The 17535-nt window shown below is 36.7% G+C and overlaps 1 protein-coding gene across 1 annotated transcript; it reads right to left on the minus strand.

Moving 5' to 3' along the window:
• Positions 1 to 6447: 6447 nt before the first annotated feature.
• On the minus strand, positions 6448 to 14976 carry valopa (vertebrate ancient long opsin a). The gene is made up of 5 exons (XM_056760447.1): positions 14637 to 14976; positions 12833 to 13043; positions 11679 to 11796; positions 11219 to 11458; positions 6448 to 7522 (listed from the first exon to the last, which is right to left on the minus strand). Exons 1-5 carry the CDS (start codon positions 14974 to 14976, stop codon positions 7283 to 7285), a joined length of 1149 nt encoding a protein of 382 aa, XP_056616425.1. The 3' UTR covers positions 6448 to 7282.
• Between the last annotated feature and the right edge of the window lie 2559 nt (positions 14977 to 17535).

Consider the following 17535-nt stretch of genomic DNA (forward strand, 5'->3'; position numbering starts at 1 on the left):
ATAAAAGCACTTCTAAATCAGAACTTGTATGCACACGGTCAGATTTGATCTTTAATCCTCTGCTGTACCTCATTATTTTCATTTCTATTAAACATGCGGTCTTGTGTCATTACATCAGGATTGTTTAAAAATCCATCAGAGGTTTCACATCCTCTATAATCCTCTGACATCCAAAACACCAACTCGTCCTGATGGAGAAGAGATCTAGTTAAAATGATTTCCATCAGAATCTCTCGAGCTGTCTCCTAAAGACTCAAGGAATGTTTTTGTTAAATGAAAGTTTACGTCAATCACTTTTATACATGACTTCTCTTCACTTCTGCCTGCAGGAGAGAATCATAACGTCATGCTCTTCATGATCAGAGATGTGCTTTCATCATGACACAGTGATGCTTTTTGTTGTTAAAAGGTGACGAGTGCAGTTATTAACAACATTAAATCTGAGTATTGATCTGTTTGCTTAAATATCTAAAATTAGCTTTGTAGTTTTAATGACAGTCATGATTAATAATTGAGTAAGTGACGTTAAACTGCACGCTGTTGTGATGAATGACAGTTTTTTCTTGACTCAATAAGAATGAAAATATCTGTAGTGTTTTTATTAGTGAGAGAACCGGACGTCATCAGAATGATAACACAACAGTCAGCGGAACATATCAGTCAAGTGTCTCATTCTGTCATTATCTTTGTATTTTTTGTCTTATAATCGATGATAACTGGCCGTTATTTATTGTGTGATTAGTGAATGTGAGTAATTGATTCGGCCGCAGACTCTTTGTCTCAGTTTTAAATGTTCGATACAGTAATGAAGCTTCAGTATTGATCTGTCAGTGCTCTGAGCGGAGCGTCTCGCCACAATAAGATTCTCAAACGGGTCGATACAGCCTGAGAGTTTAAGTAATGCTGATAACAGATGAATCCTGTTTGTTTGTAAAAAAAAATAACGCTTCATCAAAACCAAGGTCAGAATGCCAAACATTTTTAAAAGTGTGTGACAATGACGTCATAGAAATGCGAAAGACCACCTCTGCAGAAGATCCACAACTATGTTTTAGCCCCACCCACCTCATATGGCATGTAGAAAGTAAAATAAGACATGTTTTAAAGATGGGCTAACATGCCATTTCATGCATTCTGACTTCTTTACACAGTTGAACGTACTGGCTTATATTGCTTAACATGTTCAATGGACATTGTGTTCTGGTGGCTTTTGTTGAGACACTTTTTTTTAGTACACTTTTTGTTAAAAGTGTAGTAAAAGCACATATTTCATGTCTTAAAATGATTTAGCTTCTATAAATGTCCAACAGGAAATATAATCCATGTTCTTTTAATTTTATCAGTGTGAAGACCAAAATGTTTCCTTTTTTATGTATTTCAGGATTTTTATGTAGTAGACGACTGTGTTTTTTATTATTATTTTGTTTGTCAATATCTCTGTGCAGGCATTGAGAGATGATGCTGAAGTCAAAGGTGTTTTCTCAGTGGACAGACGACAACATTCATCCTCTTTCTGATCAGACAAATTGATCTCTGTCCGTCCAAGCTGTTAACTGTCATGATTCTGTCCTTCTTCTCTTGAGTTTTCTAGTTCTGTGGACAGAGTCGTGACAGTACCATGTCTTTGGTGCTTGTTATGTTCTGTGTGGAGACACGTCCTCCGGTCGCATCTCTTATCCCCGCCCCCATGTTTCCCCGTAATCTTCCCCTTCGTGTTTGATTCCCGTCACCTGCCCGTCACCAGCCCTGTATAATTATCCTTCATTAGTTTTCCCTTCTAAAGGCCCTCTTGTGTATTGTCCCGTACCGGTTCGTTGTTTATAGTTTGTCCGTATCGTTCGAGAGTTCTAGTGGAAAGTCTTGTATGGCCGTGTGTGTTTTGTTGACTTGTAATTTTGAATTTTGGATTTCTTGCTGTTTTGTCCCCTCATGGGTTTTGTATTTGTTTTCACATTAAAGTCTTTTTGTTAACCCATTACTCTCCAAATTACCTGGGTTCTGCCCAAATTCATGACAGATAACAGAGTGAGGGTTCTTCACAGAAATCTCATAGAAGAACTGTTGGTTCCCAAAAGAACCATGCAGTCAAAGATTCTTAAAATAAGTATTTCGTTCTCGTCTTAACAGAGTGCGAAGAACCCTGACCACTACGAAGATTATTTTGTGAAACAAATGGTTGGCATCATGTGGCGCCTTCAGTTTTGTGAGTGTTATGCATGAGTAATCTGAAGTCTGAAAACTTACTGTATGTGCTTGTGTCTATATGAATTTCATTGTGCAATATTAGAATATCATCAGAAGATATGCAGCTTATGATATATTTACATTTAGGCATTTGGCAGACGCTTTTATCCGAAGCGACATTGCTTTATCCTATACATTTTACATAGCTATTTGCAATCCCCTGGGATCGAACCCACAACCTTGTTTAAAGCAATGCTCTTAACACTGAGCTACAGGAAAGCATATATATATATACAGTATATATATATATATATATATATATATATATATATATGCTTCCGGTTACAGCTGCTAATGACACTCACTCAAGACATGACACGGGTTATGAAAGAGAACTGACAGACAGTGTGATGTCTCCGGAGGGCAATCCTCATTCTGTTTTCATATCGAGTGAACACAGCATCTGTCAATAGAGACTGTCAGGCTTCACTGAGCAGACTAGGGCTGTTTAATCTCTTTCTGTATTAAACGGGACAATTAATATAATGATATTGATGTGTTAAACAATGGGAATAACTTATTGTTCATCTCAATAATTTGAAAACATTTAAAGGAGAGATTCAATCCAAACTATTTTAGTCTGTGAAACAGAGAACCTGGCATCCGCACTTCAAAAAATGACTTTCCTAGAATGTTTTGTCTTGTTTTCCTGTACAAATGCATAAAAATTCTTGAATGAAGATGAATTTTCTTGATGAGCAAAATGACCTGAGAAAATAAGTCTTGTTTTAGACAAATAATATGAAAATTAATCTTGAATTAAGGTTGACCTTTTTCTTAGTCACTTTCTTAGTCACTAATTCAAGATTATTTTTCTTACCCCATTGGCAGAACTTTTTGCTTGTTTTGAGCAAATATTCCCTGAAATTTCTTATTTTTTTGTCTAAAAACAAGACTTATTATCTAAGGCAGGGGTTTTCAAACTGGGGTCCGGGGACACACAAGGGGCCTCCAGAAGGTTGCAAGAATCCCCCAGAAAAATGCTAAAAGTCCACAGTATTTATCTGCGTATTATTGAGATGGATAGTTTCCAGAATTGTTTATACTTGCATCTTTCTAGTGAGTTTTTTATAATTTTTAGACATTTGTACTGGAAAACAAGACAAAAACACTAAGTAAGGATGTCATTTTTGTAAGTGTGGACGCCGGGTTCTGTGTTTCACAGACTGAAATGGTTTGGATTGAATCTTTCCTTTAAATATTTTCAAATCATTGAGACAAACATTTAGTGCATTCAGAAGAGTGAAGGTGACCGTTTGCGATTGATTACTGCTGGATTATGAGACGCGTCTGGATGGTTTCTAGTGCGGTACTTGTACAATACAGCCAACACATCTGAACTGAACTATTAATACTGACTGACACATCCAAAGCCTGTTTCTCACTCGAACGGCCATCATGCAGGAAAACATGTGACTCCTCTGTGTTCACACAGGCATAGAAATCCACCGACGGAGTTTATTAGTGTGTAGTCTGAATAGAGTTGAGGTCATCTGTGATATGAGTGTTTTAGATTGTGCTGATCACTGGACGTGTTGTTTTAAAGCACACCTTCTTTCTCTCTTTGTTATGTTTCATGAAGGTATTTGTGTGATGTTGGGCTGTAGAGGTAAGTTGGAGGAGTGGAATAGTCCATGCAGAGTCATTATCATCTCTCTGTGTGATCGTCCCTGGTCCCCGGGTCTTTCATTTCACTGTGTGTTTCTGTGGAAGTGTGGGATAAATAGAACAAGCCGGAGGAAAAGTGCGGAAATAATTGATGCACAAAGTCCTAATGATGTTCCAGCAGCACATAAAGACCTGTGTGATGTCTGTACTTCTCACATGTTTATGTGTACTCGATTATTCACATGTACCAGATGAAATAATGCTCCAGAACAGTGTTGGGTGTAACTAGTTAAGTATTTAGTAATTTAATTACTTTTTTCTTATAAAAGTAAAGTAAGGGATTACTCTTATTTTTTATGTAATTTAATTCCAGTTACTTCTAAAGTAATTAAACTAAATAGTTATAATGTAATATATGTCTGAGCAATGGTGGAATTTACATAACAATTATAAGTCTAACTTTAAAATTTGTGCTTTAGTGTATAAGTCTCACATTTGTATACTTTGGTTAGTTAATAACACTACATTATGTAGTTTATATTATTTATTTAAAGGGATTTAAAGAGCCATTTCATGTCTGTCCTTGAATCAATGAACTAATCCAGGTTGATGCAGGATACATAAACTAATTAGTAATTAAATACTTTTTGGAGAGAGTCATTTGTAATCGAATTACACTATTGAATATTTAATTAGTAACTAGTAATTAATAACTTTTTCAAAAAAATTACCCAACACTGGTCCAGTACAAGTGCACTTTTAATTTTTTCTTTTTTACATTTTACCTTAATTTTGAATTAATTAATGTAAAAAAAACGTTCAATTCAAGTGTGGAAATAAGAGATGAAATACAAGCTGTCATGATTCTGCCTCATCATGTCTTTATTGGTCTAGTGGCAGGATCATGACAGAGCATCATATTTAATGCTCTTGTGTTTGCTGTCCTGTGCTCTTTCGTTTTGCTTGCATGATCTATTTGTCTTGCATCGTGTGATACCCTGTATGACTCCCAGCCTTATCCCAGTCTGTGTTTTGCCCCACGTGGGTAGTGTTTTTGTTGCTGTTTAGTTTCTGTGCCGTTCATGTTTACATCATCATGGGCTTTTACTTTTATGTTTTTTATTCAAATCTTTTGTTGTCCCCCCACTGTTGCCTGCTCTTGGGTTCTACCCTCCCCGGACCTTGACAGTAAGCGTATATTACAGACAACAGAAATTCTGGAGCAGAATAATGTCATCATCAAACTTTTGTCTAGCGAGACTTTAACTCTTGTGTGAGTGACTGGAAAACTGTCTTGTCAAACAGGGACAAAGTTTTGTCAGTTTTATGGACCTTCAGTGTTTGCAGTAATAATAGCGCTGAGAAATACAGTATAAATAACACAGTTTTATTGAGTATTGACTACCCAATATAGATAGATCAACATAGATGATTTTAGACACATTCAATATGGACTGTTCACAGAAATACTTTTTTAATGGCGTAAGTTTCCTATAACTTCTGAAAATATGACTTCAGCAATGCAACATATAGGCAGCACATATTTGATGGAAAATACTGTAGAATAGAACCTGATTGTAGGATTTTGTGAAGTACTAATTGTTTGGATGTTAAGAAAAGCCTGATACATCCCAGAATATAAAGGTAATGTATTTCTTTAAGTAGTAACGTGCACATGCATGCGTGCATATGATGTGTTAAAAAACAGAACGTTTCATTCATTTTAATAGAATTCATAGATAAATGGCGGTGAATTTCAGTGTGTAAAGGGTTAAAGAGAGACAGAGGATGTTTAAAGTGGATGTTGGCACAATCGCTGACTTTAACTGGCACGTGTTCTTCATGTGATGTCAACACTGAATAACGTGAGTGTGTTTTCATCCCACTTTCTCACTACTGTAGAAGTATTAACACTGATCATTGAAGCTGAAAGTGAAACACCTTCAGTATGATGTGCTTGTGATAATGAATCAACCAGGTCTGTGTGCTGCTGCATATCAACATCATAACTTCACTTCATTATTGCTGTGATTTAATCTCGAAAGTTATTAAAAGAGACCCTCTTTTTGTATTCTACTCCATTGTCGTGTGCTCTTATACCTGCTACACGTGACAAAAACACACCACGGAAGTTTTATTATACTGTGCCCTAAATGTCCATTTTTGCCAGTGAGGAAAAACATTTTGTTTTGGTGCGTGTCTCTTTAAATGCAAATGAACTACTGGTCTCCGCCCCTTTTCCAGCAGAAAGCACAGGGCTGTGTGGGCCAGTGCTGAGGAGAATAGTCAGAAAAAGCGAATGAGAAACACTTCTTATCTTTAAAAACTAAACACATTGTTTTCTATAAGTCAAAGTACAGGGCAAAGGTATCGTTTTTAAAAAAAACTGAACACACAGTTTCTGAGTGAACACCTCATATCTATAAAAAACAGAAAACATGCTCTCCAAGATTGAATTCACAAACGTGTTATGTCTTTACGACGTGCACTTTATTTTTTTAAGTGACAATACACAGGACAAACACACCATATCTATAAAAACGGAATGGCATTTTCTATGGCAGGCAAAATAAAATCGTCTTAAATTGTCCCCAGTGTTACTCGTCGTATTTGCATTTTCACAAGTAAGAATTAAATTAGAGAGCTCTATAATAACATTTTTACAATTTGAGCTAATTCGGCCTGCCATAAGTGAATGCACAAACGCGTTTTATCTTTAAAACGCGCACATTGTTTTTTTATTCAACAGTACACAGAACAAACATTATATCTATAACAAGTGAAAGCACGACCCATTATGAATCCAGCATTTTGATGACATTGGTTTGTGAAGCATACTTCACCTGATGTCTTCTGCACATTCATTGAGAAATAAAACTAATCCGAAGCGTCTTCATAGGCTCAATGTGTGGAGTAAATGAAGACTTGACAACAATAACAAAAACAACTTGTTTGTTTACAAAACATTCTTGTAGCTCACTGTAAGTAGCGTGAAAACAATGGCGGACAGTGTAGAAGTGGACGAGGCCGGAGACCATCAGCAGTCATAAGGAGGGCTCAATCAATGTGACGTTAGGTTACCGAGAGGATGCCAACAGCTCCTTCAAGAGGACTGTTCAGGTTTTTGGAGGTTTTAAAAAAATGAATGTGTGGATTTTTATCGTTCTAGGGTGGTTCTGTAAACACACTCCTTACACACAGATATGTTCAAACAACATTTAAAAGTGCATTTTCTGGATTAGGGACTCTTTAAATGATTTTTTTAAAGTAGACTGATGTGTTTTGTGTAGTTTTCTGTGGTAAATGATGTGCTGTGTTGATGCTTCAACATTTCAGTCTTACACTAGCTGAACTTCTGCTGTAAGACCTTATTCACTTTTTCTGCACATTTCAAAGTTCAGTACATTAGTTAGAAAAGTTATGTGTGTGCTCACATGGGACAGACTTTGTTCTCAGGAATGGGAAGTTGACCGAAGAGACTACATTCACTGGGTTGTTCTTCAGGTTTGGATTGAACGGGTCCGGCTGCTGGGATCTGGGCGGCGATGGCTGACATCTCTCCTGTGTGGCTCTCATTGGTCAGTCCCACGCGTTCGGTGGTCTGATTCACATTTCCGTCGATGGTGCTGATGTCTCTGCAGCTCGCCAGCTGAATCAGACACTTCCTAAACTGAGCAGATCATCACATGTGAGCATGTTCCTCAACCTTAATATACAGACATTTTCACACATCACATGTAGATTGTGTTCATTTGTGTTTCAGTGCTGAGACTGTTTTGTTTTTGCTGCGTTCAGCACTGAACTCAGCAGAAAACACCTTAAAAATACACAAGAGATTTTTATCAGAAGAATCTTTGCAATATATGCTTTATTAAAATAACTTAAATGAACAGAAGTTTACAGCAACAGAACGTAAGTATACTAATATCAAGTGTACTGAAAGAGTTGTTCTGCAACACTGCTCAGGATTTATTCGGCCCATTTTTTTAAGTAAAAGTGTTTTAAATGTAACAGAAGCAAACCATGAGTACATATACTAGTTCAACACTTGTAGCACACGTTTAGTTAATGAATGTACACTTTTAAAGTAAACGTAAAGTCTTCTTGACATAGATAATCATCCAAACATTGAGTGACCTTGGACTTTTCTTTCACTACAGGTCAAGAATACTGAAGTGTAAATTCTGAGAAGTTGATCAAAAGTAGACTGAAGGTATTTCTGCATGTGTGTTGAGTCTGGTGTATCAGGAGGGTAAATGTAGTTCATCATGATGAGGTCATGATTGTTAATGTGGAAACAATTAATGATTACTTTAAAGAGTGTTTCACAGCTGACCTGCTGTTGTTCAGTCACTGTTCATTAGCACTCATTAGACAACACCAGCGCACTCATTAGTGTACTTGTCCTGAACTTACTTTAAAACACATGAGAGTGCTTGTTGCTCGTTGAACTTTAGATAATAAGGAGAATTTGCTGCGGTCGGTTCAGCGTGGAAATAATGAATCTGCACAATGTAGTTCACGCGCACACACACAAAAAAGTTGTTGAACCAACTTAATTAAATTAAGGAAAACTTTTCCAAGAAATTGAATTTCATTGCTCTGACTAAATCTAATTTGTTTGAAACGATTCTTTATAATCTTGTTGTTTGAACGTAATTTTTTTAGAAGTCTTTATTAAATTAATTTGTGTCACACCTACTGAATTAGGTTTTGCAATGCATAATAGACAGAATTTTGTCAGGTTAACTAGGTTTTATTTTGCCATGCCTACTAAAATAATGTTAAACAAACACTATTTTTATATGCTAACGTTTCATATGTTCATTTAACGTTCTCAACATTAGTGTTTTTAGTAAATGTGACTTACAAGATATGAAGTTAACCACGCTTAAAACTAATTCTAATTAAAATATGTATCCGCTCACGACCTAAACAAAGGCAACACATTTACAAACAATGGTAAGCACAAAACACTTAATTAAGAAAAGAACTCTCAAAATGCAGTCTCACGCAAAGCATGCTGGGAAATATAAATCATCTGCCTAGTTGAAGCAAATATATGTTAAAACAAAACAAATAATTTATGTAGTGCCAGCATGAAAGAATTAAGTTACATAACTGAACATAAAAAAATCATGTTGTGGCAAAATTGTATAAAAATTATGTTGATTTAACATATTTAAATGAATCAAATTTGATGTTTTTCCAGTGCAGACACATGCACATGTCTGGTTTAATATCTCCGTTGGTCACAGTCCATAGGCGTAATGGTTTTAGTACTGTACAAATTGTGTATTTACCCCCTAAACCTAAAGATCATAGAAAACTTTTAGCATTTTTAGATTTAAAAAAAATATTGTTTTGTATGATTTATAAGCTTTGTTGCCCATGGAGACCTCAATTTTGGTACCCACTGTGACGCGGGTCCCCAGGAGATGGTGTGTGTGATTAGATTTAGGTCCCCATCTGGATATAAAAACAAGGCCATACATTTCTTTAATTTCTCTTCATTTTAGCCATGCGTTACTTGGCGGACAAATCTTTTATATGTTATTTTATTTCCTGTCAATAGTCATTTTTGGAGGTTCCTCAGACTTCATGGAGAGATGGACATGGTTTTGTGCATTGGGTAAATATGGTGCAGTAGTTGTGGACAGAATTCAGATGTCACAGTGTTTCTCTCGGCTTGAGTTCTGCACACACACTGACAGTTTCAGTTCAGCCGTCTGACAGACAGCTCACTGCCGAACCCAGTTTACATCAAATAACCTCCACAACTGCTCAATAATTCATTATACTTCCTGTTTGACTGTGGCCAGTTTGATCCACAACCGGAGGTATTTGTTTATATTTTATTTCTGTAATTTATGTCAAATATGTCAAATCTAGTCAACCGATGTCATCTCACAATAGCATCTCACAATTTCTCTGAATCCACTGTCCTGTGCGCTCACAAACATCTGGCTTGAGGAACATCTAGCATGCTGAAATTTCTGTCAGCTGAAGGCTAACCTATTTAGGAGTGGGGTCTGAAACTGGGACACAGTAAACCTTCCTACTTTAGATGAAAATTTACTTCAGTTTACCAATCAAACATGTATACATTTTCCCTTAGTGCAGAAAACTCAAAATGTGTTTAAATGACTCAAAATAATACATATTGGCCCGGTTAGCTTAAGCCAGGACTGTGCCTTAGTTGAATGAAGATATTTATGACGCTTTTATACATATGCCTAAGAAGAATACTTTACTGGTGTGCATTTTGAGACAAAACAATGCCACTGATATATTTGAGGATATTTCTGGGAAAGGAATATTAAGTAATACAGGTAACACATTCATTTTAGTCTGAGGCTAGCCTAAAGTCTTGTCTGTGAGAGAGGGCCATAAGGTCTTGTATGATAACAAAAAAAATAAGCAGACATGGCAACAGGTCAGTTTCTACACTGTCTGCTGTTCTATCAGGCTCATGTGCTATCGGTCTCTGCAACTACTGCATAAACTTTTATTCTTTAGATTCTTTAAGGCTCTGCTACAGTAATTGTAACAGTCTATGGTTCTACAGTTCTCTGGTTCTACGGGGCTCTTATGCTATATACTCTAATTCTATAAGCATTTGTTCCATATGGCTCAGGTCATATATACGTATACTGTACATATGTCTCTGGTTCTACGGGGCTCTTATGCTATATACTCTAATTCTATAAGCATTTGTTCCATATGGCTCAGGTCATATATACGTATACTGTACATATGTCTCTGGTTCTACGGGGCTCTTATGCTATATACTCTAATTCTATAAGCATTTGTTCCATATGGCTCAGGTGATATATATGTATACTGTACATATGTCTCTGGTTCTATGGGGCTCTTATGATATATACTCTAATTCTATAAGCATTTGTTCCATATGGCTCAGGTGATATATACGTATACTGTACATATGTCTCTGGTTCTATGGGGCTCTTATGATATATACTCTAATTCTATAAGCATTTGTTCCATATGGCTCAGGTGATATATACGTATACTTGGCTCTGGTGTGTTTTGGTGTAATGCTGGAAATTTCATTAGGATCCTGTGGTGAAAAACAGCATTCATGTGTGTCGTTATTTTAGACTGACCATTTCTGAAGCAGTCTTGGGCAAATCAGATACAGTTTGATGTAATGCGTCAGCTACAAATTGGCTTTTGATTTCCAGGAAACACACATACTGAACACATCAAATGAACACAGTAATTGACTTTGAACAAAGGAGTCTCCAAAATTCAAACATGTATGTGTAAACCCTATATTTTTTGTGTGATTCGTATGTGTTTCATTCAGTTAAAACGTTCACATTGACAGGAGTATGTAGTTTACCTGTTTGTTCATGAACACATAGATGATGGGGTTGTAAACCGCTGCTGTTTTGGAGAAGAACGCTGGGACAGCTGCCAGTCGAGGGTCCAGATGAATGCTGGGATGGGCGGTGATCACGACAGAGAAAACAGCGTACGGAGTCCAGGCCACCATGAATGCCACGATCATTACGACCACCATACGGGTCACCTGACGTTCAGGTTTCCTGGCATTTCCCAGCCTGCCATGACTGTTGGACACCTGCAAAGGTGTGTATGAGTGTTGACAACACACATCTGTGCTGACGAAATAATCCAAATACAACATGGTTATATTGAGTGCGGATGGTTGCTACGATATGACCATTACTGACTTCCTTAAACATGACATTCAACTTACTGACAGGCTTGAGAGACACTTTTAACACACCAGCAATGTTAGAACATTACTGCGATGTGACAGATGTTCAGTGCTGACTGACCTTTCTCAACTTCCTCAGCAGTTTGGAGTAACAGACTATGATCACACCCAGCGGAAGAATAAAACAAGTGATGAAGAACGTGATGATGAAGGTGTGATCATGGAACCTGCCGGAATACCTGCACAGGCACAAAGCCAGTGAGTGCAAGATCTGTCATCTGTGTCATGATTTATAAACATTTAGAGACTGTGTTAATAAATCTGCTTTCATAAACAATATACGGTATACTTCTGTTCACAGAAAATGTTCAGTTTGAGTTTCAAACTCTCTTGAATCAGATCTCAATGAGACTGTATTGACAGGTTAATGTGCAGGTTAACGTGAACGTGTTGATCTCACTCACATCACATCAGAGATACAGGTGGGATGAGAGGTGATAAAGTTCAAGCAGGTGTTAAAGCCGGAAGCTCAGAAACGCTGAGAGATAAATACTGTACAACATTTAAAACTGCTCCGTCAGCACAACAGAGAAAATCTGAGGCAAAAACTCTGAGGATGAAAATGTCAAAGGTAAATCCTGCTCGACGCGCACGGGTAAAACAGTCTCATTAATAGAAACAAAGAGTCAATTTGAGCAGAGATAATTGGTCCAATGAGGCAAAAAGAGTCCGTTTGATAATAACTCAAGACATAATAAGATCCAAATTCTGCAGCGCTCTCTTCTTGAAAAGGAAAACAACTCTCAGACATTTGGATAATCTGCATATGAAGAACAATGGGAGATTTGAGCTCAGTTTATTTTTAGATGTTGCATCCATAATTCTAGTACGTTACGGTAGAAAATATAATTATAACAATTCATTAACATCTGACCCTCAATCTTTACATTTCAAACAGTCTACAGTTCTTAAAATAAGACTTTTTCACCTCAAGAGAGACAAAGACTGTACAACTCAAAACGTATTTACTGTCTGAAAATGTAAAAACATTATAACCACTCAAAGTTCACCGCTCATCTTAATAAAAAGTCTGATTCAGACATTCTGATTGAAACTGTACAGGTGTAATTGATAGGTTTGTCATAGCTGTAATTATCTTTGTGATAATATAGATCATGTGTGTATAAGCTATGTAAGTTTTAACGTGTGGAACTGTTAGAAATCATACAGAATAGATCAGAGATCAGACACGCTGTGCTTCCTTTGGTTTCTCACCAGTTTGGTTCACAGGTGGTTCCGATGCGGCTGACGGTGTAACTGCACCAGCCCAACACAGGCGGTATTGTCCAGATGAAGGAGAAGGTCCAGACGAACAGCAGACCCAGAGCAGCGTGTTTACCTCTCAGACGAATGTTCCCCAGAGGACGACAGATGACAAAATAACGCTCAAACGCCAGGACGGCTAGAGACCACAACGCCACAATACCTGGAGATTGACAGAGATTTATAAAGACAAACATATGTTTTGATGATGAGGTCCCATGGTCCTCGCTGTTAACATGTGATGTGATGACAGCTCAACAAAACTGTGCCACTTGTACCTTATAATTACAGTAGAAGAAAACACTTGAGCTGTCAGAGTCTGAATATTAAATATTTATTTGAATTCTTTGAGTGTAGTTTATTTCTGTCCTTTATTGTTTTGTGGCTCATCTCTTTTAACATTCTGTTTGACTTTGATGATCTTCAATCTACAGAATCTGAGGTCGAATCTTCATTTAAAAAATAATGATTTATATAAACAGCAACTTTTGTTTTCTGTGACAAAGATCAACTTCAGGTAAAATTATGAATTCAGTCATTTGGTGTCATTCTTTTTAAACATTTTCTTTTGTTTTCCACAGAAATACCAACGTCATTCATGTCCGGTGCAATATGAGGATCATTTGAATCTTCATTTTTAGGTTAATGATTCCTTTGTTTGTTTCTTGTTGAGCTTTTTTCATTTCAATAATTCTTGTGATTTATGATTTGTTTTTGTCCTTCCTTCATTATTAATGGAATGAGTTTCTGTATGAGATAAACAATTGACTATATTATGATTTTTCTGTCTGATGTACTGACTCAGCTTTACTGTACGTCTGATGCTGTGATACACAATCTCATGTCAAACAGAAAATGAACATCAACTTTTGACCCTTGTGATAAAAATCAAAAGTCTGCTGATAAACTAATCTGATCAAGTTTTCACGATCACGGTCACCATCCTGAAGAAACTACAGCAAACTCCTGAAACTCCTGGTTTATAAATGATAATGAACTTTAATGTGTGCCTTATCTCCTTTGTAGTTTATCATATAAAATAGGCCTATTCATAATGATATACTAGAATATAATGTAATAGATGAATGATAGCAATACACTGCAAAAAATGACATTCTTACTAAGTGTTTTTCTCTTTCTGTTGTACAAATTCCTAAACATTCTTAAATCAAGATGCAATTCCTTGAAAAGAAAAGTGACCTAAGATATTTAGTCTCTTTTTAAGGAGAAAATTATAAGAATTAAGTACGTTTATGGTAAAAACAAGCCAAAAAATCTACCAAAGGTGTGAGAAAAAAGAAACTTGAATTAGGGATTTGAGGAAAAGGTCAAACTAAATTCAACTGTATCTTTCTCACCCCATTGGCATATTTTTTTGCTTTTTTTTACCACAAACTTTCTTAATTCTTATATTATTTTAAATAAAGCAAGACTTAATATCTTTTGTTACTTTTCTTGTCAAGTAATAGTATATTAATCTAAGACGTTTTTTTTTTTACTAAAAACAAGACAAAAATACTTAGAGATTCAAACATAATTGATGCCAAACTACACTGCAAAAAATGACATTCTTACTATCACATTTTGTTTACAATCATTTTTATTTAAAACATTATCATTATAGTATCAACGCCATAGTTACAATTTGGTTTTGCGCTATTAAAAAGAGTTTGCCAGACTACGACAGAGTTTCTGAACATTAACATATAGATTATATTATACAAGGCAATATATAAACTTAGTTTGCATGACTTACCAAAAAATGTGACCGCAAATCCTTCCAAAACACAAGCCCATTGACCCAAGAAGAAATATCCGTGGTAGTTAGTGGCACAACTTATTACCCCTCCAGTCGAGGACACTAGAAAGTCAGCGAGAGATAAATTGACAATGATATAATTCAGAGGCTGTCGCAGCTGCTTGAACCTAAAGGTGACGAGCATCACCGCGCCGTTCTCACACAGAGACAAAGTCGTCACAATAAACATTAAAACAGCCAAGAATGTATAGTTCCATGGCTCAACATATGACAGAGGTCCGGAGAAAGGATCTTCTGAGTGAATTACACCGTTTAGTGCCACCGCGAACGATTCCATCTTTTCAAATGAGCAAAAGTACGCGAACAGCACTAGAGCAGCTGAGCGCGGTGCCGGTGCGCATCACATTTGGGGAAAGTCTGCACGCATTGGTCCCGCTCCGTCACATCAACTGCACACAGAGTGTATGACTGTCTCATGCTGTATTTATATACAGTACCAGCTGTCTATAACAGAGCGATGGAATAGCCCGAGATCAAAGTGGGTCAGTCCGGTGGACTTGTTGAGTGTCCTAAATCAATTCTCTTGTTGTTTTGTAATCTTCCCTCACTGCAGTAGCTTTAAATAGGTTCGTCGTAACAGGTCAAGCACGTAAGCGAGACTTCATCATCGTGCATGTGAACCTCCTCGAGTTTAACGCGTTTCGGACATGTGCGCTCCAGCAACGACCCCGTTTCGTTTCCCAGAAGACTTTTAATGTATTCAAACGTCGGAAGAGATCGTCATCAACTGTACACGATTATTATGAATACATCTTCACTTTGGTCTAAACGCGTTTAAGTACTTGTGCTGAGGTTTGCTCAGAAGTGGTGCGCGCGTCTCACTGCGTAATTCAACAGTCGATGCGCACAGATTCCCCACTGCGACTTTATGTCACAACGCAGCCAGAGTAACGATTTTGTGGCTTTTGTCGATACCACAGCGATGCTCTTTTTTCACATAACCTCTTAAATCGTATTTTGTGAATAAATGGATTGTGTGGAGAGCATCGGGGACTCTGGAGATCTCCGGAGCCTTTCCGTCACTTTCTCCATTAACAGAGAAAACACTGCTGACATGCAGCTCGATGCCACTGTGTATTCACTGCAAACAAAAACCAAAGTGTTCCAGCCCACAAAAACTGCGATTTGCAAATTTTATAAAACTACAAAAAACATGAGATCAACCAGAGACTCATAAATAAAGGTCAACCTTTCAGAAATATCTCCAGTATGTTGAATTCTTGTTCATTTGTTTAAAGTATATGGAGAACAGGATGGCAAAAACTTGTTGTAATGTAGGACAGTTTCCAACATATCATCCAGTTATTCATAACACTCTTTGATTGTCTGTTGTGAATGGGAAAAAAAAGATAAAGATTAAAACCTTATCAACCATATAGAGTACGGAGATGCTGGAAAACTGACCCCAAATCAGTGGAAATACTGTTCTTCTCTTCTGCAGTACTTCAGACTGAAAGACTTCAAAACTGAAGAATGGAAGGACAGATGAAGGACTGAAACTCTGCAGAAAGTGACCTGCTTCTGCTGTGGTCCGGCTTTGATCCCGACACCCTGTCAGCACACGGCAAAGATGAAGATTTATTGCTGCTGATGGAGCTGCGGTCCACACGGCCCTCGCATGCACAAAATCATCTTCCACAACTATCATGCAGAACATATGAGAAATTCCTTGACAATAATAATGATAGGCAATATATGTGTATAAAATTGACTAATATAAAGTTTCTACACAATTTTGTCGCCGCTTGATGCTCAGCTGACTCATAAATGTCTCACATTGATTCACTTGACAGAGGAACCAGTTTTGTTTTTGTCTACCCAAGTATACAGAAATCACCTCACATGTGTTTGCACAAAAAGGTTTTCTCAGATGTTGATGAGATTTAAAAACGAGAAATAAAACGAGATCGAAATGAGAGAGAGTGTAATTGTTGGAGGTGTAAAATAATCTTGATTTGAGTAAATGTGATGAGAAATGTTTGTGTTCATATTCAGATCTTTAATAATATTGACTTTTGATTGCAGATGAGACAAATCGAAGCGATTTCCAGATAAATTGAACTTCATTTGATCTTATTGATGTCACTGAGAAATAATTGAGATCATTTCAGGTGAGTTTTCAGATGGGCCTTCATAAATTTTGCTTGACTTGAAAAAACACAATAATATGAAGAATTAATGAATTTCTATAATAATTTCTATAACAAAGCGTAATGAAACAGATAAAGATGATTTGTCTACTTCCGCTGCTTTTTGGCTGCAAACGCGTTTCTATAGTTCATACAAAACTATTCTTTATTCAGAATGAGAAGATAAATCACCGGACATCTGTTCATGTTAAGGTTAAATGTCTTCATGGAGACATTTGTATGTAATCATCATGTCTGGAGATTTGAATAATCATGACAATAACACACAGGAAGAAATTAGCATGAAAATGAACATCTCTGTGGATAACTTTCATTCAAATGCCATCACTGGAAAATGTTTCTGTTCATTGAGCTGAAATATTCACCTTTCTTCCAAGATGTGTTCGTTATGGAAACAATGCAATGCATGTATAATTCATATATAAAACAATTCTCATTTTTCCTATTTTCTTAAGTTGGTTGATAGCAGAATGCTCTTTTTATTTTCTGTGGAACACAAAAGACACATTTTACAGAATCTCAAACACATAAACCTCAAATAGGCTTGTTTTCAGGATGGTCATGTCTGGGTGAACTGCCCCTTTAATTGGCATGATTATGACCCCCAAAAATACTTAAAGGGACAGTTCACCCAAAAAGAAAAAATGTCTTCGTTTACTCACCCTCGGTTTGTTTCAAACCTGTAT

Source organism: Triplophysa dalaica, chromosome 11, assembly GCF_015846415.1.
Source record: "Triplophysa dalaica isolate WHDGS20190420 chromosome 11, ASM1584641v1, whole genome shotgun sequence".
NCBI lineage: Eukaryota > Metazoa > Chordata > Actinopteri > Cypriniformes > Nemacheilidae > Triplophysa > Triplophysa dalaica.